At 43.9% G+C, this 25062-nt stretch overlaps 1 protein-coding gene across 3 annotated transcripts in view; it reads right to left on the bottom strand.

The window, feature by feature from the left end:
• The window catches only part of SORCS1 (sortilin related VPS10 domain containing receptor 1), a 480154-nt gene that overhangs the window by 155611 nt on the left and 299481 nt on the right, over window positions 1–25062 (bottom strand). For all 3 annotated transcript variants that reach the window (XM_053922501.1, XM_053922500.1, XM_053922502.2), the window contains exons 4-5: window positions 22024–22182; window positions 4536–4609 (exon numbers count right to left, since the gene is read on the bottom strand). In XM_053922501.1, coding sequence (XP_053778476.1) covers window positions 4536–4609; window positions 22024–22182 — 233 coding nt within the window. The remainder of the gene's footprint in view (window positions 1–4535; window positions 4610–22023; window positions 22183–25062) is intronic.

Below are 25062 nucleotides of genomic sequence, written 5' to 3'. Positions count from 1 at the left end.
ACAGCCCCATAGTTCCTATGAATTTGAATTAACTGGTTTCCAGCAGTAAGTCTAACACATGGCTTTGATTGACACCTTGTCTGCCAGCCTCAGAAAGTTGTACAGAGACAGAAAATACAGACCACGTTGAAGAGACCAAGAGGTTTTCATTAACAGTCACATGCACCATGCAACTCACAAGGTCTCATGCCCTCTCCGGAAAACCCCACTGACCTTAAAGAACCCATGGGGCCTTTTGGCAAGCCCAGCTGGAGAGATACACATGTAGGCATGGTGGCCAAAAGAGCCTTGGGCTTTCTCTACTCATCTGCCTGAATGGGCTGAATTTCGGGGGCTCTCTGTCCCAGCCCCGAAAAGAAGGCCAACAGGCATAGGCAACAGAGTCATTGATTTGGTAGAGCATAGATGTCGGAGCAAGACAGCCTACATTTAAATCCTGGCTCAGCCACTTTCTGGCTCTGTGACCTTGGCTACATCATTTAACCTCTTCATTTTGTAGGTTCCCCGTCTGTTAATGATGATAATGCAAAGCCTTACATCATAAAATTGCTATGAGGATTAAAAATAGCTTTGAATACTGCTTATCACACTGTTAGGGCTTGAATGGGGAAGATGTGCCTCTCTGTTCCCAAAGTCAGAGGAACGGGCTACTCTTTAATTTACTTCACAGAGAGATTGATTAGAATTCACACACAATTGTGTGTGGAGTTTTTATAAGGATGATCATATTATGACATTTGTTACAAGGGCTTAGATAATCAGGCTTTCAGATAGAAGGCCCTCATTCAAAGAATAGATAAGAAGGGATTGCAATTAGCACCCGCTGACGCAGTGATGGGGGCCCATTCACCTCACAATGCTGTGTGTAAACAAGACCTTCAGTGAGGTGAGCCATAAAACATTGTACACCATGTGCCACTTGTGGGAAATAGTTTCATCTCAGTTCTATTTCCTTGCCTGTCTTTTGTAGTCAATGTTTTTCTTTGTTCCTGTGGGTGGGAATAAACTTCCATCCAGTCCTCTGTGAATTGTAACTCCCTGCCTCCTAGTGCTGGGTTCATGTGCAGATATTTTCAGTCACTTGGAGCAGGACTTGAGCAAAGATTTGTCTCTTACATGTTCTCATGGGCAAAGCATCACCTCCATTTCCAGCTTAAATTAGGAAAACCACATGAATTTAGTCCTTCATTATTTACTTTCCAAGACCATTCTGTGCATCTATAACACCGAGGGAAAAGAGAGAATAAAAAAAATAAAATAAAACATAGACCGTCTTTCCCCAAGTGACTTTACAATTTCTACGCAGAACACACAGAGGTGTAGGGTGTCTCCCGAATAAAGAAAAAGGGACACTGAGTAAGAGAGAAAGAGAAGAAATGCTGGTCAGAGAAGGGAGACTCCACGATATCTAGAGCTGAGTTCCTGGAGAAGGGAGCAGCCGCTGGGGACGCTGAAAGCAGCGCTGGAACCATTCCTGAGCAAGAGCCACGTGGGAAGGAGGTGAACAGCTTCTATACGCAAACACCTCATGTAGTTATAAATGTCTCTTCACGGCGGGGGAGAAAAAGATATTCCACATGGAAGTCTCTATGTGTTATCTTTGACCAGTGTGTTTGCGAATGGCTTGTCTTTCACTTTTCCAGGCAGCTTCACTTGCATTTTAAGAGATTTCTCTAATGCAGGTCTCCGGCTTTCAACTCCCATGGGGGTTTCAGGGCAGAGTGTGAAAATGGGAAATATAAAAATGCATTTCTTTTAGAAGTACATGCAAGTCCAAAGGCGGATGAGAGGCAGTGTGATTTCAGGAGGAGTAAAGGGGAGACGCCTTTCACCGTCCTATCTGAAGAGGTCATTGCCCCAATGATCATGGATGATGTGAACCAGGCACAGTGAAACTCTTGTCGGAGCTAGTTCTTCATAGCACTGTTTACACTAGCAAAAGTCTGCAAACAACCGCAGTGGCGTTTCCACCGGCAGAGCAGAGACATTAGGGTAAGCGGTCACATCTTTTGGCAGGTTTAGGTTCTAAATGCAAAGGGATTGTCAAGTAATGTCGTAACTACACTAGAATATCCATACTGTGTTCTCTCTTCGCCAGGGTCTAGGCCCTAGGAGACACAAAAGCCACAGGGAACTTGTGTCATTTCCTTCTTTTCAATCGTTGTCTCCCATTCCCATGGAGTGAGGCCATGTTTAGTTTAATCAGGAAGATGGGCTCAGGCAGATCTCAGGGGGAGGGGCGTGGGGGGACTGGAAGAGCTTAGCTGAAGAACACATACGCATCGCCCATGGACACAGACAAAACGTGGCGAAGGCTGGGGGTGGGGGCTGAGCGGAAGGGGGCAAAGAAGGGGAAAGTGGGGGACATCTGTGATAATGTTAAAAAATACATACATATATACACACATATACATATATGTATTACTTTCTCTGCGTCTTTTTCTTTTGCTGTCTGTTCCCTCCCTTCTTCCCTCTCCTCCCTTTCTCTACTGTTCTCTTCTCTCTCTCTCTCTCTCCCCCTACATTTCTCTTTCCTCTCACACACATCCCACCAACACATACAATTTATTTTTGTGCATTAAATAAGTCTAGGATTCACCTCCAATCTATATTTTTAGAGTACAATGATACTCAGCTATGTGAAAGACTGATGGCATGTATTGTTAACTGCATCCTCTCAGTCAAACAAACAAACAAACAAACAAGGCGCAGAGCAGTGTGCATACGCTAACATTTATGTAAATGCAGGTCTGTGGGCTGAGTATTTTTGCCCCTCTCAAACACATAGGATGAAGCCCTAACCACCAAAGTGATAGTCCCTGGAGATGCGGTCTTTGGGGGATAATTAGGTTTAGATGAGGTTATGACAGTGGACTCCCAGGTTGGGATTAGTGTCTGAATAAGAAGAGAAACAGACCAGAGTTCACTCTCTTTCTACCATCTGGCGGGTGCTCAGCACTGTCACCGCTTTCTTCCTTCGCCCTTTTGTAATGGGAATGCCTATCTTATGCCTAGCCCGCTATTTTACTTTGGATGTTCATGGTTACTCTGGTTTCACAAGTTCACAGAGCAGAGAAATTTTGCATCAGTATGAATCATACCTTGATTCTCATCCATATCTGATTTAAATTATACTTGATGAGACATTGGACTTTAGACTTCAGAGCTGATGCTGGAACAAGTTAATACTTTGGGGGCTCTTGGGATGGAATGTTTTCTGCATGTGAGAAAAATAGGAATTTTGGGAGGTCAGGGATGGGAATGTTATGGTCTGATTTATGTCCCCCAACTCACATGTTGAAGTACTAATCCCCAGTGACATGTTTAGAGGTGGGGCCTTTGGGAGGGAATTAGGGTTAGACTAGCCCGAGGTCGTGAGTGTGAAGTCCCCCTGATGGGATTAGTACCTGATGAAAGAGGAAGAGAGACCGGAGCTCTCGTTCTTTCCATCACGTGAGGACACAGAAATAAGGAAGTCCTCTGGAATTCTCTGCAATATTTTTTGAAATCCTCTGGCCTTTACCAGAAGGTAAATATGCCAGCCCTTTGAACTTGAACTTCCCAGCCTTCAGAACTACGCGAAATAAATGTGTTGATTAAGCAACCCAGCCTATGTCTTTTTGTTAAAGTAGCCTAAGCCGACTCAGAATATATTTGGCAATTCATAGAACATTTCTGGAAGGTTAAGTAAGAAATTATGAATATTGGTTGCATCCCATGTGATGAAGAGAAGGTCTAGGAAACTTGAAATCAGAAGTGAGAGGAAGATCTACTTTTAGACTAAGTAAGACCTACTTATTTACAATGAAAACCTTTATTTGAACACGGAACAAATGTGTGCATAATACTTTTAGTAATAAAAGTCACCATTAAAATTTTAAGTGTCTGTCACACAAGTCACATCAAAATATAATGAAACAACAGTTGCAAAGTCCCTGCTGTTCAGTAATCTCAATAATCTATTTTGGGTTGTTAAGTAATTTATGACACAGCTTTAATATTCTCTTAAAATGTTTACTACTCCAAGGCCACTTCCTGCCCTCGGGGGATGTGGGCGTATCTCAATAAGAACAGACCTCCTCTGAGAGCACTGGGCGAGAAAAGGAATCCAGTGCTTATTTACTAGGTGATATCTTAACACTGCAGAAAAAGAAAGTGGGGCTTTTTTAACAGCCAGTAGTATCCCAGAAGAAAATTTTAACCTTTGTGACAGCATGGATGGACCTGGAGAACATTATGCTAAGTAAAATAAATCAGTCAGAGAACATCAAATACCATATGATTTCAGTCACATGTGGAATCAAATGAACAAACTGAGCTAACATGCAAAATAGAGACAGACTTATTGATAGAGAGCAGGGCGAGAACTATGAGGCTTGTGGGGGAGGTTAGGGGGTGGAGGGACTGAGCAAAAAGGAAAAAGGACTCATGGGCATGGACAACAGTGTGGTGATTATAGGGGAGGGGGGTATAAGGGAACTAAATGGTAATGGAAAAAATACAATAAAACTTTTTTTTTTAAAAAAGAGACTTACCAGTAGAACCTGTTTGGTACAACCCCTTCCTGGATAAGCTGCCACCTTCTCCCAAATTCAGCAGAGCTGTATAACTACAGAGAAAAGAAATTACTTAGCACCATGACCCTATGGTACATTGAACACACAAATATCAGTTCATCAGATCAGTAATAATAATAATAGTACCTGCCACTTATTGAGCACCTGCTACATGCCAGGTGAACACTCCACACATCATCTCTACTCCTCACATACATTTTGCAAGGCAGGTGTTAATATCCCCATCTCACAGGTGAGGAAACTGAGGCTCAGGAAGATTAATTGTTGGAAATCAGATGTCCTCTACATATTGGACTGGACTGTGATTCATACCCCATTCTGTTTGGTGACAAAGTCAGCTAACCCACCTGACCTAGCATGTCCAGGTCATTGTGTGGGACACACAGAAGTGCTAAGTCTAGGCCTGGCTCTCAAAGAGCAGACAAAATGCCTCAGATCTCACTAAAATAATGAGAAATGCGTGAGGCCGCCAGGTGCAGAGGGATGCTGTGGGAATAGACTCAGCAGTTGATCGGGGAGGCTTCACAGACGTTGCGAAGATTTAGTTGGGATCTGAAGGAAAGACAGCGTTCAAACCGACAAAAATAGGACAAGACAGGCCCAAGGTGTGAATAAGGTTGGCTTATCTCAATAAGTTTTGGTGAAAGTGTCAAGGGAAAGGCTTTGGATGGCAAGTTAGGGAGACCAGCATATATCCTGCTGGCAAGAGGAGCCGGTATTGGTCTTTTTAACAGTAACCAGAACTTCAGGCTATAAAAGGAGCCAGCATTAAGTTCTTCCTTAGTCATCCAAGGGCTTCTTATGTACTATTTCATGTAATCCATACACCATCCCTGTGATACATGAAGTTATTAAGACCATTTTACAGTTGGTTATATAGCTGGTAAGAGTTCAAGTCCATTTGTTACACTGTTAGTACTCCCGAAGGGCAACTGCATAGAAACACTGCCCGTGAGACAGGATCTAACCTTCCACTACTTCGTCTTCTCTTACATCCAGTTCTTCCTTGCTCACATGACACCCCTGGGACCCTCCTATGCCTCCAGAAGTGTCCCCTGATGGCAGCCCAGAGACTCCTGTTGCTGTCAGCATTCTGGTGCCCACTGGTCACTTGGCTATTGTCTTGAAAATACCATTTGGAACATCTTTCTGCTATGTGCCCGGCCTGTAACCCACTCACAAACCCCAAACTTCCACCACTGTATGTGGCCGATCCCAGAGGGATCGAATGGTGAGTCACTGTGTACCGAGTATGTTGATTGCTGGGTCTTGTCCTCTCCCCAGCCTCAGCACTCAGTGAAGAGTCAAATGGCTCACCCAGTGAGTGAGTCACCAAGGCTACAGATGCACCATGCGTGTCCAAGGAGCAAGGCAGCTCATGTAAGTGAGTACTGACCCTTGAAAAGGCTTTCTATACCATTGTGCTCACTGGATCAGAACACATCCTGAAGCTCCCCCCCCCCCCCCCCCCCCCCCGGCAAATAGCTGAAATATCTGGCTCCTAAAGCACACAGTTCAACCGGCTCCAACTGCACAGTGTTTGGGCATCGAGACAAGGAGAATCTGTGGCTCTTTTCTTTCAACTCTTATTATTCTTTTCTGCCCCATCATGTCTGGGGAAGAAAGTTTTCCTGGGTACGTTTCATGCTTGATTCATTTTAAAAGTGCTAAGCAGAGAAGCAGACACAGCTCCCTTTATAAAGATAATAGAAGATGGGACAACTCACTCTTAATTCAACCCCAAGCAGCCAGAGTGCCCATGTCCTGCTTCTTAATCCCCAGCGTGTCCTGAAAACCTTGCATTTTAATACGCAGACTGGTATATCAATGACAGTATACCAGGGACTGTATGCCTCTCCCTCTCCCCTTACTCTATCTTTTTTTAAAAACCCAGAACCACACTGTTTTGCATGAACTTAAAGGGAAAAGAGTTTACATCATTGTGTGTGCCTCTGTTTATATGTAAATGTATATTAATTTCTGTATTTATATACAAAGATTAATGCCATTGCAACAGCATCAGGACAATTTAAAATAATAATGTTGTGTGACGGCTGATACACATATATGCTGCTGATCATAAATAAACTCTGAGAGCTCACAGGGCTACACCAAGTAACAGCTCTCCCTGCTCCCACATGGAATTCATCTCTGTGAGGAATTCTTGGGTGTCAACATCTCTGTGTGCATGTATTTCTCTCCTTCTATGTCTTTTTAAATTGATCCCCTCAGGCTTGGATTCAACCCTGTGCACCAGTCTGGTATGTTCCATACTCTTTGTTTTTCTCTTCTTCAACGGGCTGCTTTGTTATTTGTGAGCACCCAGAGGCCTCTTGAGCAGTGGGTGTACTGAATAGCCCAACGAAACAAGCTCCTCTTGTGCAGCTCAGTGACATCCTCTCCAGGCTCCCCTCCCCAAAGATGCCCTCTGCCTTCCCTCCTTCCCACTCACACCTGGGCGTATTCCCCCTGCCATGCCTCCATTGGTGCCACCCACTCTGGCGGAGGTGGCTCAGAATGTGCCCACCTCAGTGACTACCAGTCTTCTGTTTAGGCCCAGATGAAGGCCACCTTCTCTGTAAACCCTCTGCTACAATTAAAATTCCCAGTGGCCTCATTTCTGAAGAATTATGGCACAATAGCAGTTGCTATCACATTACAGGACACATATTTATATTTAACTTCCTTAGTTGCCTTTCAAGAGAGCCTTCTATGGATGCAAGGCAGAAACTCCATCCTATCTGAAAATCATCCTGAAATATCTGAGACCATACAATCGCAAAGCTTTTATGTCAGGAATCCCATCCCTCCCTGTGTCCACAGAGAAGATGATCGAGGGGGAAAATGACAGATATTGCACCATGCAAATCCCTTAGTGATGAGTGTACCTAGTACAGTCCCCGGGTTTCTCAATGGATGGACAAGGGTAATTTATCAGAGGAATATGCTGTGCTTCCATAGGCCACGATAGAGGCCTGCACCTGAACAAACAAACAAACACTGAACAAATAAGAACTACCTTTAAACTCTCAAGGATTTGCAGCAAGCAGTTCTTGCATATTCATTCACCCTTAGACAAAGCTCTCTATCTTCCACCTACCACTTCAAAGATTTGCCCCCTAAGAAGTTAATCGTCCAGCCTGGTGTTCTACCGAGAAGAGGAGAAAATGACTCACAGCCATTGAAGTTAATGTGTTAATTAAACCTGCAGAGTCTGACAGGAAAGTTCTCCACAGAGCAGGGAATGGTATCAAAGCCGACTGTCTCGGCAGCAGTGGGAGGCTTCCCATTAAAAGAGTCAATGTCCTTTCAATATCCTTTAATAATATTCATGGAGTCGGCAGCACCTGAGGAAGATTCCGTCCCTCCCCGCATCTCTGGCTCCCGTTTCTATGACTGTCTGAACGCAGAAGCGAGAACTATCACCACTGTGCCTCACGTCCTGAGCCTACAGAGGACTGCGGAGAGGACAAGGGAATACCTGAACCAGTTTTAGGAGAACAAGGTCTGCCTGCGAACCTCTGTCATTCGTGGAGGGGTTTGCGTTTTGTTTTTGTTTTGCTAACACTGGTACAAACTATTGAGGGAAAGATCAAAGGAGTAGAAAGCTTATAAAGGGAGGGGGGAAAGATTCAAGGCAGAACATCCTTTCTGCCTAAGATCACTCTAAACTTTCTGGGGCCACTTCCCTGCCTCTGTGAGTGGGGCTTAGTGAGCTCAGACTGGATGCTCAAGACCTATTAGCAGCCTCAGGGCCCAACCCTTCACTCTGCCATCATGCTGGCCGGGGGCTGTCAACTCTTCTCCCTGCCATGCTTCTCTCCTGAAGAGTTTTTCTTTGTTCTTTCTGTCTTTTTTTTTTTTTTTTTTGACATCTTTCACATTGGCTTGTTTTCTTGTCATCTGTCTTTATCTGCTATAAGAAGAATATAGATAAAAAATACAGTTAACTGCAAAGGTTAGTTTTGTTATAAGCTTTTTAAAAAAAATCCTCACCTGAGAATATATTTCTTGATTTTAGAGAGGAAGAGGGGGAGACAGACAGACACATCAATGTGAGAGGGAAACACCAATTGGTTGCCTCCTGCACATTCCCCGATTGGGGATTGGACCCACAGCTTAGGTATGTGCCCTGACTGGGCATCGAACCTATTCTTGGTGTACGGGACAACACTCCAACCAACTGAGCCTCATGGCCAGGGGGCTGTTATGAGCTTTTAATCAATTGTTCAATCATCTCTGGGGCCACCCTTATGAGGGTGAGGGTCACAGGGTCCAAAGAAGCAAAAAGACGAATGCCACCTGGGGCTGGGAAAGAGACTCACCAGCTTGGCTCAGGATTTCTAACCTGCAGCAGAACAAGATGGAGTGCAAGAAGGGGGGATGAAACCAGCTGTTTCCAGCTTGCATCTTCCATCTTCATACCATTCGCATTTGGTTGAATCCCTAGAAGAGTACTCTCCTTCTCTGAGGAGAAATTCCACTTCCGAATATTGATGCGAAAGCTGGCTGCTGTCACAGTCCCTGGAAAGTCTCAATATTCCTAAGTGGGATCAATGCAGCCCCTCTTTTCATATGGGTACACAGGTACCCATTAGGCATTTTCTTTTGGAGCTAGGAAATCAGTCCAAGGACACAATTCCGTAGAAGGTAAAAATGATAACATGTTTTAAGTCTTCGGTTGATGGGATTGGAAGCGATTCACCATGAAGTTCCCCGTGGCGACTTCCTCGGTGAGGAGGCAGGTCCCCAGGTCTCCTCTGCACAGGCAGCTTGAGAGGCTTCCACCTGGAGGAACACTTCCTGATGTCGGCTCTTTTCAAGGTTGCCTGCTCCATCCTCTTTGCTTCTCTGCCCTTAACACTGCAGAGGCAGGGGGCCTGCAAATTGCACTTCTTGAAAAGGCTGACAGAAAACCCTGCCAGTGCTGTTTTATTTGCCTCATCCTAACACGGCCCTGGGGGTGGCCTGGGTACAGAGCTCTCATCCACCTCATGATTCTCCACCGCTCACTGAAGTTACTGAATTCTTTTTAGCCAGGAAGAGATGGTACCTTCAGGACTTCAAATGAATCCCTAATGCCAGGCCTGAGGCAAGGCAAATATCAAGCTTTTTCTTCCACAGGAAGAAAGAGAATCTGCCCAGAGAAACCCATGATCTTCAGAAGGATGCTCTGGTCCACAGCACAGGAAAAGGCCAGAGCTCACTCCAAGGGGAAACCACATTCTGTGGTACCTACAGTAATCTCACGAGACTTCACTAAATGCTGACATGAGTCTTTCCTTGGCTGGTGGGTACAGGGATAGATAAGGAAAAAAACTATGGTGACCATTCCAAACCAACACCCCTACCCTCACCAGGTGTAAGTTCCTCAAAGAAAAAGCTAGCTCATCAGGACATATCACAGACAATGCCAGATGTAGTAACATGAACTATTATGTTCAGATGCCAGAGAGGAAAAGTTTGGAACCTGTCAAGACTTTCCAGGTGGGCATAGGGAGTACAGTTAAAGTTTCTCAATGTGAAGATATGGAGGAACAGTGTTCCAGGGCAAACGGGGCAATCTGAGAAATTTAACAGAGCAGCAAAGCGCAGAGTGGTGTTTCTGTTGGCTGGGATGCGTAAGGAAAAGTGAAGTGGGGACAGAGGCTACAAACAGAGCCTGGGAGCAGGCTGGAGAGACGCAATCCTACGTGAACTTGTGGGAGCAGATATAGACTGCACCCAAATATCACAAGGGTCGGAAGACAAGAGTGAGCAGGAATGAGGACACGTCCCTGGCTCCATCAACCTGCCCCCCAGCTGGGTTTATCAGATGTGTCACCAGCCATTCCCCAGCTGTCACTGAAGTCTGTCACATGCCCCACAGTTGGGTTTGGCACTATGAGGTAGGCTTGGAGCATTGGGAGTATGGAACTGGGGTTAGCTGGGGAAGGAAGGGTCAGTATGTGCCTGACCGTGGTCCACTTCCATTTATGGACACTTCCTGTGCACTCTGGTCTGGAAGTATATAGGACAGATAATCATGAGATGGAATCTTGGCCTTAAATGTTCTCTAATATAGATGGAGAATATAAACACAAGATAAATAGAATAATTAGTAGCTAAGGTAAGAATCCATGTCATAAACCCCATATGATCATACCATTATTTAAAGGCATAGATGAAGCAGCTCAGCAGTTTTCAGAGACAAAATAAGCAGAAGGAGAAACCGTCTGCTGGAGCAGAGCTGGAACCGTGTCTTGGTGAGACCTGCTTTAGCAGGGTGAGGATGGAACGGAGGAAAGGTAACAGTGAGAAGGTGACCGCAGAAGGCCGGGGAAGAAAGGAGTGTCTGGACTAGTCAGGTCCCCTGGGTGTGAGAAGAAGAAAAGGGAATAATATTTTAAAAATAAACCAATGAGCAAAACTAAACTAAACTTTAAAAAATCTGGTCCGATGTAGAGCATGAGAGTGTCCGTCCTGAAGGCCCTGCCCGTTTGCCTGGGGCGGGGGGGGAGAATTTACATGCAGACCCCTGGGGCCAGAGCTGGGACAGAGTTGGGGGGGCAGGTGCACGGGGTCACAGTGCTTGGGTCCCTCTAGGTGTCCCGAGCTGGTGTGATGAGTCACAGGGGGCTGCTGGGAGCCTGGCACCCAGCCAGGGGCCATTTCCCTCTTGCTGGAAGGCCCTCCCTCTCCCTTCCTCTCTGGCCTTGATTGTGATCATCAGACAATAGCTCTTCTGCTGTGGAACTCAGCTCTTTATTTTTTATTTATTTGTTTATTATTATTATTTTTTACTGAAAGTTGAACTTTATTAATAACAACAGCTTATCATGGGAGTGTGCTTTTGCAGGTCAGGTTTTTTGAGAATATAGCAAGTTTATATAAATATAACAACAGCTATTATACGGGAAGTACATATTATAATCAGAAACCTTGTTTTAAGACACCTTCTTATAATAAGATATTTTACATCATTATCTTATCTGGTTCTTATGACAACATCATGGGTGACAGAGGCCCAGAGAACTTAGTAACTTGTCCACGGTGACATGAGTGGTAAGTGGAAGACCTGGGATTTATAATTTTCTCCATTACTATTTAGTCCCCTTATCCACACCCCCCAGCAATCACCAGGTCTATGTTCATGAATCCTTTTTCCACTTTTCTTTTTGTTTATTCCCTCCATCCCCTCACCCCCCTCCAGTGTCATCCTGCTCTCCATCTATGAGTCTGTCCGCTTCTCCTTCTTAGTTTAGTTTGTTCATTAGATTCCACATATGAGTGAAATCATATGGTCTTTATCTTTCTCTGACTGGCTTATTTCACTTAGCATAATGTTCTCCATGTCCATCCATACTGTCCTAAAGGGTAAACTTTTCTTCTTTTTTATGGCTGAGTAGTATTCCATCGTGTAAATGTCCCATCGTTGTTTTATCCACTCATCTATTGATGGACACTTGGGCTGCTTCCAGATCTTGGTGATTGTAAATAATGCTGCAATAAACATAGGGGTGCTTATATTCTTTCAAATTAGTGTTTTGGGTTTCTTCAGATCTATTCCTGGAAGTGGGATTGCTGGGTCAAAAGGCAGACCCATTTTTAATTTTTTGAGGTATCTCCATACTGCTTTCCACAGTGGCTACACCAGTCTATATCCCCGCCAACAGTACAAAAGTGTTCCCCTTTCTCCACATCCTCACCAGCTCTTATTGTTTGTTGATTTATTGATGATAGCCATTCTAACACGTATGAGGTGATACCTTGTTTTGGTTTTAATTTGCATTTCTCTGATGGCTAGCGGTGTTGAGCATTTTTTCATATGTGTATTGGCCATCTGTTTTTTCTTCTTTCTTTTCTTTTCTTTTCTTTTCTTTCTTTCTTTCTTTTTAAATTGCTTTATTGTTGCAAGGGAGGGAAGTGGGTTTGGCTGGGGTGGGGGAAGTGGTGGGGAGAAAATGCAGACAACTGTAACTGAACAACATTAAAGTAATTAAAAAAGAAAAAAGAAAAAAAAAACTCAGCTCTTTAAATGGGCACTATAGCATCTGTCACAGGGGATGGGTCTCCTGGTAGGTCAGGAAGGAGACGGTTACATAAAAATAGGAAAAAGAGGGCAATTAAAGAAAAGAAAAGCTGCATCTCAACGGCTTTTCTAGGGAGGCTGGTGTGTTGAGCCAGTAAGGACCAGGTGTGAAGACACTCAAACCTGGATGAGAGCCCTGGCTCTGCCATGGCTTGGCATGCTACCGGGAGAAATTTCCTCAACCCCTCACAACCTCGGACTCCCTGAATGCTAAGCAGGCATAATGATACATCTTATGTTCAGTATAAGAATACAGTTGACTGACCCGTGTGAGAAGTCCAAGCACAGTGCTTGCCACAGAGTAAACAGTCAGAGCTAGTTCTTCCCCCTCTTCCCCCACCCCTATCCCCTCCTTCCACAACCAATTACTGCCTCAGGCACTGGGGAAGGGAGGAACTGAATGGCAGGGAAAAGCAGGTGTGGTTGCTTTTTCCCTCTAGACATCCAGGAAGCAAGGGAGGATTAAACAAAGATTCTGTATCTGAGACTCTGAGGTGGATGATTGCTCAGCGCAGCCTTTCCCTGAGCAGCTGAGGCTCTTTGGCTCTGGACCACAACTCTTCTTGTTCTGGGATATTTTCTCCTCACATCTGTAAGCGAGATCAGCCAGAGAGGCATCGGAGTTAAGTGAGTCAGGAGAGTGAGCGCCTTGGAGATCCCTATTTGTGCCTTTTCATCAGATACTATTTTATACTAATAGTGGCTCAGTTATACTCATGTGGCTCAGTTAAGGGGCTTGGCAATTTTAGGAGGGTACCTGACTTTGGGGTTCTCTTCCTCTTGCCAGCTTTGAGATCCTGGCTGGGGCTCTGAACCTCTTAGAACACTGTGCTGTGTAATCTGTACTTACAACATCGTCAAGATATTTAATTTTTTAAAAAGGTAAAAACAATAGTGTCAAATTTACAAAATGTGTCTATTTTTCCTTCTCTCAAAACCATTTCCCTCCTTGACACCATCCTTGGCTGTGACCACTCTTGGCAAGAAAACCTCAGCATTTCTGGATTTCTAAAGGGCCACTCTTAGAGGTAGGCCTTTGTCTGGGTATTCCTTAAACTCATTTAAGAAAGAGATCCATGCTCTCTTATGAGGTCTAATGGCCTTACACCTTCCCACTGGTACCTGGATTAGAGGCATCTTAATCCATCCAGAGGAATATTGGTGGACAGACAGGATCGAAAGAGCTGGCTAAACAGTTGTGCAAGCAAAAATGCAACTTTAGTTCAAAGCTTCGATGGCTACCAAATAGCATAGTTGTGTCTGTTCAAACCTGAATCCCAGTCACGCCTTTAAAAGTGTCCATTTTTCCTTGTTTTTGCAACCCATTTTACTCAAATCATTAGGAATAGGTAGATCAAACTGTTCAAGGTAGCAGCTGAGAAGTAACAATGCAAACTGGTTAAACAAGATATCCAAGGTGAACACAGGCCTTCCTTGTTTGCATATGGGGGCATTTCAGCTTGAAAACTTGTTTTATAAACAAGCACTGGGGTTGATATTTAGCAAGCTCCCAGATTTCCACTCTCATTGCCGGTTTTGTACTTGGCTACTTAAATTATGTAAACATTCATGAGATTAGAAATCAGCTCTGACACTGGGAAATTTCAAGCCCGCAGAAACCCTGCCAAACCAACATGGTATGCAATGCTCAGCCTACTCCTTGTAAATCACTGAGTGCCTTTTTACCTAAGGCGGTGCCCTGGGCAGACATGATGGCATTAGGTAGATATCAGCTTCCTAAGTGTTTGTGCTTATGCAGAAATCATTTGAATATCTCCGGGGGTTTGAATTTCAAGGATCCATTTATCTTTTATTTCAACTTGCCCTTTGACATTAAGGGGCTGCTAGGTCTATTTAAAAAGCAAACGGAGTTACCATGAAGACAAATAATGAGTGCTTTAATATTTAATGGATTACTGTTATTATAATCAATAATATTTTGTGAGCCTTGCCTATCTTCTTTGTTCCATTCATTCTGGTTCCAGGGTACCTTTTAGTGACTGACTAAGAAGGCATTCAATACTGGCTAAAGTGCCTCCGTTACAACTGCAGGTGCTGAAAAGACACTGAACCACTGCTAAGGCAGCCTGTGACGAAATCCAGGGATGCCACACCAGGTGGTCTGTCTCTCAGGCCTTTGAATAATACATTGGGCAGAATCTATGCTTGCTGTGTGCCAGAGTCAGTATTAAGTATTTTGCATATGTTATCTCAGCATCCTCAAATAGACCTGTGAGGTGGGTGCTGTTATTGTTCCTTCCACTTTACAGTTGGAGAAACTATAAAATCAAGTGACCTGCTGAGGGTCACGTAGCCATTAGTAGGACCTGAGAGAGTAGAGAGCTGATGCTCTTTCTTAGCTTGCCCTATTGACTATCAGTGGTGAGAAACCGGCATGACTGAATTTTGGAAAATACTGACATCTATTCCCTTATCGATTAGTCACTGTTTCCCAGGATATGCCCGCATTCCAAGCAGCTGTGATAAGAAATGCCCCTCTGTTAAGGTCCAGGTCAGGGTAGGGGAGAAAGAAAGATTAAAAAGGAAAAAAGAGCCCTGGCTGGTATGGCTCAGTGGATAGAGCACTGGCCTACAAACCAAAGAGTCACTGGTTTGATTCCCAGTCAGAGCACACGCCTGAGTTGCGGGCCAGATTCTTGGAGGGAGGCACATGAGAGGCAACCACACATTAATGTTTCTCTCACTCTCTTTCTCCCTCCCTTCCCCTCTAAAAATAAATAAATAAACCTTTTAAATAAATACAAAGGAAAAAAGAGAAGATACATATTTTTAAAGAATGGATATGAAACTATTTAAATAAAATTTAGCACTGGTAGAGAGAAGGCAAGAACTAAAAGTAGTTCTTTTTTTAAATACTTTTATGCACATTACTGAAATTCTACTACATTTTCTATCAAAACATTGGCAGTGCAATTTTCCTTTTCTAACAACATATGATTGAAATTCAAAGTCAGCCTTCGCTTATACAGAGAATGCTTACTGCTAATATTCAGGGTTTCAATTATGTGTGCAAAGAGATCCTTTATCAAAACATGTTTCCCCCCTTAGAATCATGTTCTAGTTTTACGTGTACTTTACCCATATATACAAAAACACTGAAGGTGAGGCCAACAAGCAAGCATTTAGATTTCTTTCTTTCACTAACTGTGTTTCTTTGGGCTGCAGAGGAGATGAGGAATCATGCAGGTCCCTGTGTGGTGCCCTGTGTACTGCCGACTCCTAGAGCTCCGAAATCACTCAGGATAAAACTTGTGGCTACTCCAGAACTGCCACAAAATCCAGGGGGGCCCACCGAACTGTCTTAGAAGTTCTGTACTCCCTGGACAGAATCAATCACTCATTTGGATGTATATTTGTTTTTGTTTTTTTTTTCTAAATCACAAAACAATTTAACATCTCCTGAAATAAAGAAGACAGACCCATGAACAGGAGAAAAAGATGATGGTGAAAGACTGAAGGAAAAGACAAAAAGGATTTAGGGACTAATACAAGGCAGCAGATGAGCTTTATTTGTCCTGCACCATTTCTGTTTTAAAACACTTAAAAATAAGAAAATGCCACATTTCAAACAAAGTGGGGTTACTTTCCTCAAAAAAATCTGCAGGACTGACAACAGTGGAGGAGCATCCTCAGTGGCAAGAACGGCAGTCTGGGGCTCACCAACACGCCCCTTGTCCACAGGAACACCTGCTGTCCAGGGTCCCACAGCCCAGACCCAGCCACTGTGCTCAGTGTCCTGATCGCCTGTGTAGGCACTGAGGCCATGGCCCAGGGGGACCTCCACATCCATAAATGTGGGGGGAAGCAGCACACTGCATAGGACTGGAGCAGAGTGGTCCTTCCCGCTTACAGCCAGGGGCATAGGCCCTTCTGCTGAGCCACCCAAGAGGATTTGCCACCCTGGATATGCAGATCACGGGGCCTCTCCTCCCAAGCTACTCACTAGCCTGAGTCCCCAGCAGTGTCCGGGTTGGTTTCACAATATTGCAGACCCCTCCCCACTTCCTTTACAAATCACTCCTCCAGGACAACCAAACCCTGACAGAGCAGCCAGGAGCCAGGGCCCCAGGATGGCCAGCAAAGCTGAAGTACATGGATGTTGTCGCACTTTTCTCCTATTTTGTTTCCTTTCAGAAGCATCTGCGTTTTGTTTCAAATGTTCCCCAACACATCACGTTTAGTGAGGTGTTTAAGACAGACTGAGAGATGCCGTTGGAGGCGACGTTTTAGAGCACAGTTTGTACACAACTTCACTGCCAAATGGAAATAAAGATGTGATCTGGTAGTCTCAGCCTGCTGCGAAGCCTGCCCGGGGTGGTTTTCCGTGTTAGGCAAGAAAGCGGGGGATGCTGGCAACGAGGTGGAGAACTGTACCTCCTCCTCTTACTTTCTCAGTTTCCCAATGCAAAGAGGACATAAATAAATAAAGGAGAGCAAGGTTTTGGTGCCCCTATAATGCATACATGCTATAGAATTCTTCACAGTGTCCACAGTGACTGTTTTCCTTTTCTTTCTTTTCTTTCTTTCCTTTCTTTGGTAAGAAATGTAAGTGGTGTGACTTCATGTGATCATCATCCCTCTTCCCAGGGAATGGATATAAACTTTCCATTATGTCTGTATTGTTTATTTTTCTGGAGATTCCAGGGCTTTCCAAAGGCGCAGCCTCACACAGAACCTGCAGAGGCCAAGGACTCCAGTTCCTATTTCTATACTAAGTCCCCAGCCGGGCATCCCAGGCGGTCAGGCTGCTGCTTTGAGAACTTCAAAGGGAACAAAGGCCTGGAGAGCCACGTGCCAATTCAAGATAATGTTTACCTCTTGGCAACCTCCTAGACACTGAATACCACGGAGAGGTTTCTCTCTCTAAAGAAAAAGACTACAACATCAAAATATCCTGATTTCATAGATTCTGAGGGCATTTGGCCATACATGTTTCTCCCTGATACAAAAAAAAGGTTTTTTTGAAACCTGGCTTCCTACAGAAGTGATGGCCAACAAAACTCTATCCTGGGCCAGAAAGGGTAATCTGTTCAACTGAACGCTTTGAGTATCTTACAATGCTCACGCCAAAAAGCCCCCACAGGGTGGGTGTGCAGGCATCTGAGATGCAGCCTGAGCAGAACACTGCCTTCCATAGGGGCTCCGTCCCAGAAGCCAGAGATCCAGGCTCTGTCTTCAGGGCCTTATAGGTCTCATTCGCTGGAGGAGAGAAAAGCAATGGCAGGAAAATAAGGGGGAAATGGAGGTGGCTGTGCATTCCGAAGGGGGAGAATATGCCTGAAAAGACACCAAGGACTGCACACAAGGGAAGGGAAGAGAGGGGGATTCTGTTCACAGGTGAGTTCTGAAGGAGTTGCCACCTAAACGCAACACTTTCTGAGACAGTACTTGTTGCCTGAAAATTCTGTTCACCGCAGGTTGGTGTGAAACAGCATCCAGCAGAGCCAACTAGCACCGAGACTAAGCTCATAGCTGGGAGTTCTGCAGCAGCAGAACAGCAGCTGTCGCAGAAAAACTGATGAGCAATACTATCATGAAAGAATAAATGTACCTTTTCCTGGGCAAATATAGTCATTGGTCTGCCAACACCAGCACGGGGCCCTCCTTGGTGCTCATACCGGCATCTCATTAGTGTGAAAAGCTCCATGATTCATGGGTAATTGCCAGCTATTATTTCCATATCACCGATCCACCTGAGTGGCCACAGACCCTCTCAACTTGACTTCCAGCCAACCCCATTAGCTAATGTCTCATCTGATGGCTGCAGCCCCACTCCTCATTCTGTGATTCAAGCCCTGTGACATGGAGGTAATCCATACTTTTTCTTTCAGCCTGATTTCGCCTTCATCCTCTCCTTGGAGAAACAGAGAGGTTAGCAGAAATCTGCCCACCTGCTCATCACAAGATAGCACCCTCAAGAATGAGAACCCTACCAAATTCATGCAAGGCTTTATTCCATTCACTGAACTTTAACATGATGCCAATGGGTGTGTTTTCCCTTTGGGAAGGTTCATGAACTTCTGCAGAGCAAAGACTGTTAAGGCTTCGTCCAGCTCCTAAATGATAGGATTCATTTGGTCACACGAGATACTTTTTGGTCCAGAACAGGACAACCGTGACATCATCCTCACTGGTCTTCTTGCTTTTAACCTTATATTACCACACTTCATCATTCTGTTCCCACCAGATTAATTTTTGTAATCTATAGCTCTGAACACATCATTCCACGGGCCAAAATTTTCAAAAGGTGCCTCATTAGAAAAAAAAAAAAGATTTTGCCTAACAACCAAAAAGTCAAGAGAGTCAAAAGTAATCAAGATTCTGTTCCATAAGTATGTAATCAATTAGCTTTACAAAATTTTGGTTTCAGTCAAAGAGATAAATTCATATCCTGTAAACATGATTTTTCTAACTTTGTGTTATTACTTATGGCATTACTCTTATGTAAATGTGTTCCCCCCAAAGAAATATGACATATTCATTAAGGTCCAGGTGAAATAATTTCATAAGATCATCATCTCCTGAACTTTGGGCTGCCAATTTCATGTAATCGATGCAGCTGTATTGATTGGGCATCTACTATATGTGAACAAGGACACGGTGTTTTTGGCCTCTTAGACTATTGGTGAACTCATATGCATTTAATCTTCTCTCCCCAGATGGATTAAATGCTTCCCAGCTATAGTGATATTACATCATCCACACTATACCATGCAGAGCACCTAAAATGGATGTAGAGCCTAATTTTTTCCCAATGTTTTAGGAAGTGCACTACAATTATATTTCCCCCAATGAACCTATTTCACAGCAAAGGAAGCCAACACTAAGTACTGCTCACTGTAAGTGGCTGAGTTGGGGCCACAGACCGGAGGTCCCACCTCTTCCAGGGCCACCCGCTCTGGCACAGTGATCATGGGAGGTACCATTTAAAGTGCTGGGGCACAAAGGGTTACATTTTGGGGGCATCTCCTCCAGCACAATTGCAAAGATGCACAGCGTGCACTTAGCCAGGTAAATCTGGCCTTCACTGTGCCCCTAGCATCAGGAGCAGAATTAACCAACTGTCGAATAAAACACAGTAACCCAGCAGATTAAATGACTAATATTCTGTGTCTTGAGCTTCTCAGCCTCGTCTGTAGCAAATGCCCCTTCCTGGACCAGATGCACTGTGGCTTGACTCCAGGAATGGAATTGTACATTCTGCTGAAAGGGCAGGCAGGCTGCTCAGAGAAAAAAAAAAAATACTAATTGTAAATCTTTTCTATTTTTAGACTTAATGTGCATTTTATTTGGCAGTAAGGGCAGCATGAATAAAACTCTAATCCTAAGTATTTTAATTTGCTTCCTTCAACTGCTTGTGGCAGTAGAGACCTTGGAAAGTTGCTTCCGCCTTTGTACTCCCTTCAGGGAGAAGCACATACATCTCTACCATCTCTAGATAAAACACTAGAATATCCCCCTCATTTGGGTAAGTCCAGTATGTCTTCAAATATGTATAATGTCTAACACAGGAGCCCACTAAGGAGAACTGTAAGAATGATTTCACTGAATCATGCATTTCACAAACAGCATTCCAATATCTTTTTTTTTTTCCTTTTGGCTTCCATGGCTCGAGTCTATCTCACATTTGCATATGTGTGTGTGTGTATGTGTGTATATTATACTTGTAATTATACTTTTATAATGAAAGTAACTGTATATATATAGTTAATTATACATATATAATTAAATTGTATTTTTTGTTGGTAGCCTTATATTCTATCTGGGAATGTAAGCTCCTTAAAAGCACAAGTTATATGTAATTTATAGTGTATCTATAGCATAGAATAATGATATAATTTATAGTATGTATCCCATAGCATATATATACATATCACACACATGCACACACAAGCAGAGACATGAATAGCAAAAGCTCATTCAGTGCTTTCTTTGAAAAGTAGGATTCCTGCCGTGGCTGGTGTGGCTCAGTGGATTGAGTGCTGCCTGTGAACCGAAAGGTCATAGGTTTAATTCCCAATCAGGGCACACGCCTGGGTTGTGGGTCAGGTCCCCATTTGGGGGTGTGTGAGAGGCAACCAATCAATATTTCTCTTGCACGTGTATATTTCTCTCCCCCTCTTTCTCCTTCTCTTCTCCTCTCTCTAAATATAAATAAATAAAATCTAAAAAAAAAAATAAAAGAGTAGGGCTCCCTTTCAATCCAACCAGCGAGAGCAGAAAAGTCCTGCGCTAACCTGGCTCTGACTATTGTTATCTGTGCACATGATCACTGTGCCTCTGGCCATTTCTCTCACTGTTTTAGAAAACGCCTAGTCAGTGTTGTTAACTTTTGAGGGGTCATCCTTCCTTTTAAGAGTCTTAGAAAAGCTACTCTGGTTCTTTATCTAGAAAAATGATCACCTCTCCATCTACAAAAAACACTGTCTCGAATCCCATGGGGATGGGGACTCCTAACAGCCTGAAATATCCACATTAAAAACCACTTCCCCTGCTGGGATTATACCCTAAGAACCCTGAAACACCAATTCAAAAGAACCTATACACCCCAATGTTCATAGCACAATTTATAATAGCCAAGTATTGGAAGCAACCTAAGTGCCCATTAGTAAATGAATAGATCAAAAAACTATGGTACATTTACATGATGGAATACTATACAGCAGAAAGAAAGAAGGAGCTCCTACCATCTGTGACAGCATGGATGGATGTGGAGAGAATTATGCTAAGTGAAATAAGCCGGACGGTGAAAGACAAATACCATATGATCTCACCTATAAGTAGAACCTAATCAACAAAAAAACAAGCAGGCAAAATATAACCAGAAACATTAAAATAAGGAACAAACTGACAGTAACCAGAGAGGAGGTAGGAGGGAATAATGGGGGCGGGGGAAGGAGGAAGGGTTTTCGGGAACATCTAAAAAGGACACATGGACAAAACCAAAGGGGGTAGGATCAAGGGGGGGAAGTGGGGATGGCTGGGTGGGGGGAGTTATGGGGGGGTATGGAGACAATTGTACTTGAACAACAATAAAAAAACGTCAAAAAGAAAAAAGAAATAACATATAATAATAAAACCAAAAAAAAAACAAAAAACAAACCAAAACCACCCCTGCTTCTCCACAGGGAATTCCTCAGTGTCTAGCTTTTCCTGTGGGTGCTGTGTCAGATGTTAACATGGCTCAAGACAGCAACCTGAGGTCCTCCTTGCTGCCTCTCACCCCCTCAGCACCCAGTTCAGGCTACAGCACAGGACAAAGCTGATCATGGAGAAGAAACACGGAGATGATTGACGGCAGACTCCCCCGGGAGAACGGGGCATCATTGTCTCAGACAAGGTACTCGTGCTCACCTTTTGGTCTTGGCTGTACGCCAGAATCCAGTCTTCCCGCTTGGGGTGGAAAAGCAAGCTCTGGATGTAGAAATTCAGCCGGTACTTCTGATAGGTCGCTCCTTCATCTGAGCTGATCAATAAACTGCTCTCGATCTCAGGGTCTGTGAGTAACATAATCTGCAGCAAAAAAATGTTGGGGAAAGACAACAATGGAAGTTACATTTACATATTTCCAAGCCTTAAAAATGAGCTGCAGTTTTGACACGGGAGGAAAAAGGGGCATGCAAGTGACACCGGTCCAAGCAGGGGACCTCGAGTCTGTCAGGGTTGTCAGGGTCTCCTACCTTGACCCAAGGCCATAAAAAGACTTTCACTAAGGAATGAAGGCGGCAGGACAAGTTGGAAGGGAGGAGAAACAGAAGACTGCATTTTCTTTTCTTCTAGAGTACTTCTGGTTTTTCTTTTTTTCTCTAAATGTATGTCCTTAATCTGGAATATTTCCCACTGTTCCCCTGGCCTCAACCCTCCTTCCTACTGTGCCTTGTTGACTTTACATTTGCGGAGGGTGCGGGGGCGGGGGCACAGGGGGTGAGGGAAGGGGGATTAAAGAGCAAGACTTGTCACAGTCTGTTGTGGGTAAGGTGGAAAGAAATGAAAAGAAGATGGATTTCTCGGGATTTTCTCGCTGACCATAGCCCTCTTGCTGATGTCAACAATATCCCAGGCCATTCTACCTTGAGCCTGATTTTCTGAGTCTAGTGTCAAAGGCTGGGCTTTCTTAAGCCTTCTCTGCAAACTGTACAAAGGCCACTTTATCCCCTTCTCACCCGCTGTATAATTTACTTACTTATTTTGTCTACATACCCTCTACTAGAACATAAACTCTATGAGAATAAAGATAGTTGATATTTCTTTATTTTTCTCCCCCACAAGTATGTTCCCAGAAGCTAGAGTAAGGCCCAACATCAAATATATACTCAGTAAATACTTGTCAAATGGATGAATGAATGGAAAGAGTTTTCAGAACAGTCATGTGGACCTAGAAAGATGCCCAGAACAGTGACAGCAAGGATGAATGACAGTTCCATGGAAAGAGCAGCTGGGCTCCTCTCCCTTCTTTAGCCTGTCCACCAGAGAATACACTCTACATGTGTAAAATTTCACAGCTGCGGATGCTGCGTGCTCCCTCGCTGGGCTGGTTCATCTTGGTCAGGGCAATAACGAACAGTCCCCAGTAGGAACACAGTGGAGAAGCTGCCCCGAATGCTGATTTTTATTCTCTCATTTTAGGCCTCTAGGAATGTGTGATAAAGCACCTCCTTCCCGACTCTCTGCAGGTCTCCTTTCACTCAGTCAAATGCCTCCAGACAGGTGGCTTTAATGCTACCCACTGACTTCTTCCCTATCAACTTATTAATTGGCACTTTCTGAGTTTGGTTCGAAGAAGCCTGAAAGATGTGCTTAATGTGTGGCTTTATGCTGAGAAATCACTGCAGCCTGGGGTCTTTAAAGACTCCCAGCCGAGGACGCAGCAGTTCTAGGGAAAGGAGGGGGAGAGAGAGAAAGGAAAAATAAAACCGAGCCATGTCACGGAAGAGTCAAGTGCCAGGCAAACCCACAGAGATTTCGCAAGCATTTGGAGGCAATCGTATTAAAACCTTGGGAAAGTTAGTGTCATCTTCCAAAGCAGTGCCCTGTCACTGCAAACAGCACGGGAGGATGGCACGCCAGACCCACTCAGTCTGACAGTGTTTATGTTATCCAGGGTGAATTTAAGGCTCCTTGCTGTTCTTTCTTTCAACTCTCTGTGAAGAGGAGAGAAGGGACGTGGTGCAGGGAGGGGAATGCTTCGGCTGCGGGCTGCACTCAGGACGAGACGGAAAACACACACAAAATGGGGAGACTAACTGCTTCTCACTCCATGTTCCGGTGGAGCCACTGTCCCCAGCCAGAAACAGTTTGCTTGCCTCGCATTCACCAAGCAGATACAGTTCCCTCATTGGATGGCTGACATGGGGCCACCAGGTAATCTGCTAAATACAGATTCAGGGCTTCATTAAAATCTCTTGCGTGTATTAGGCAAGGACGTTCAGATGGCTCCTGAATTCACAAGAATATTTCCAGGTGATTTCATAAGTACTGGCCCCGAAAAGTTATTGTTTTCCACATCACAAATAAGTCATCAAAATGATCTTACTGCTTTGGGTCTCCAACCACAATCAACAATAATATATAACAAGTGTTTTGCACTACTGCCAAAAGTAATTTCCATAACAATATGAAGAGGCCCAATTTTAGAGCATCTACTGTCTCAGGCAAGGTGATGTCGGGCCTCTGGTATTCCATCTCCCTGTTAACCAGAATAAGCTTTCCTCTCTGTCCTGGGGTGCAGGCCTTACAACCCGCCTCTCCTGGCAGACCACCTCAGCCAAACAAAAACACTGTGCTGACAGAATATCCTCAAGTCACACAGATTTTTATTTGTCATCTACTTAAAATATTTTTGCTACTCATTTATGATCTGAGTCGTGATACTGTATAAGATAATTCTGCACCCAGGTAATGTTGAATAAGGATGGGGGGTAGAACGATGCAAATATTTTTCAAACACATGGCTACTTAAGACTGAATAAATGAAACTCCTGGCTTCTGTGGCTGTTTTTTTTTTTTTTTTTTCTGGGTAGGAAAATTATGTAGACTAAAATCTCACCTCATTTTTATAGCCCTCACCTGAAACTCTCTAGTTGGGAATTTCACATTTTCGAAGTGACAGAAGCTGCTAGGAAATCCGCCCTGTAAGATCTATAAGTCTTTATTACACAAACCTTGCAGTGGTTCTTTTTTCAAACCTCCCCTCAAAGTCACTCAAAACAAACAGGTCAACCTGGATCCACTTTTGTTTAGCCACTTTTTATTGCACAAACAATTTTGTAAGATCAACAGTAGAATTGAAAATAAAAGAAAATTAAACTGCTCGTGACCCTGTGCCTTCAACACGTTAAACAATGTTTATGCTCCCTTCTACTTAATCCACATCTATATACCTTATCATAGATT

Source organism: Desmodus rotundus, chromosome 4, assembly GCF_022682495.2.
Source record: "Desmodus rotundus isolate HL8 chromosome 4, HLdesRot8A.1, whole genome shotgun sequence".
NCBI classification, from domain to species: domain Eukaryota; kingdom Metazoa; phylum Chordata; class Mammalia; order Chiroptera; family Phyllostomidae; genus Desmodus; species Desmodus rotundus.
Note: the sequence above shows the minus strand (reverse complement) of the source record. Positions and strands in the feature narration are given on the sequence as shown.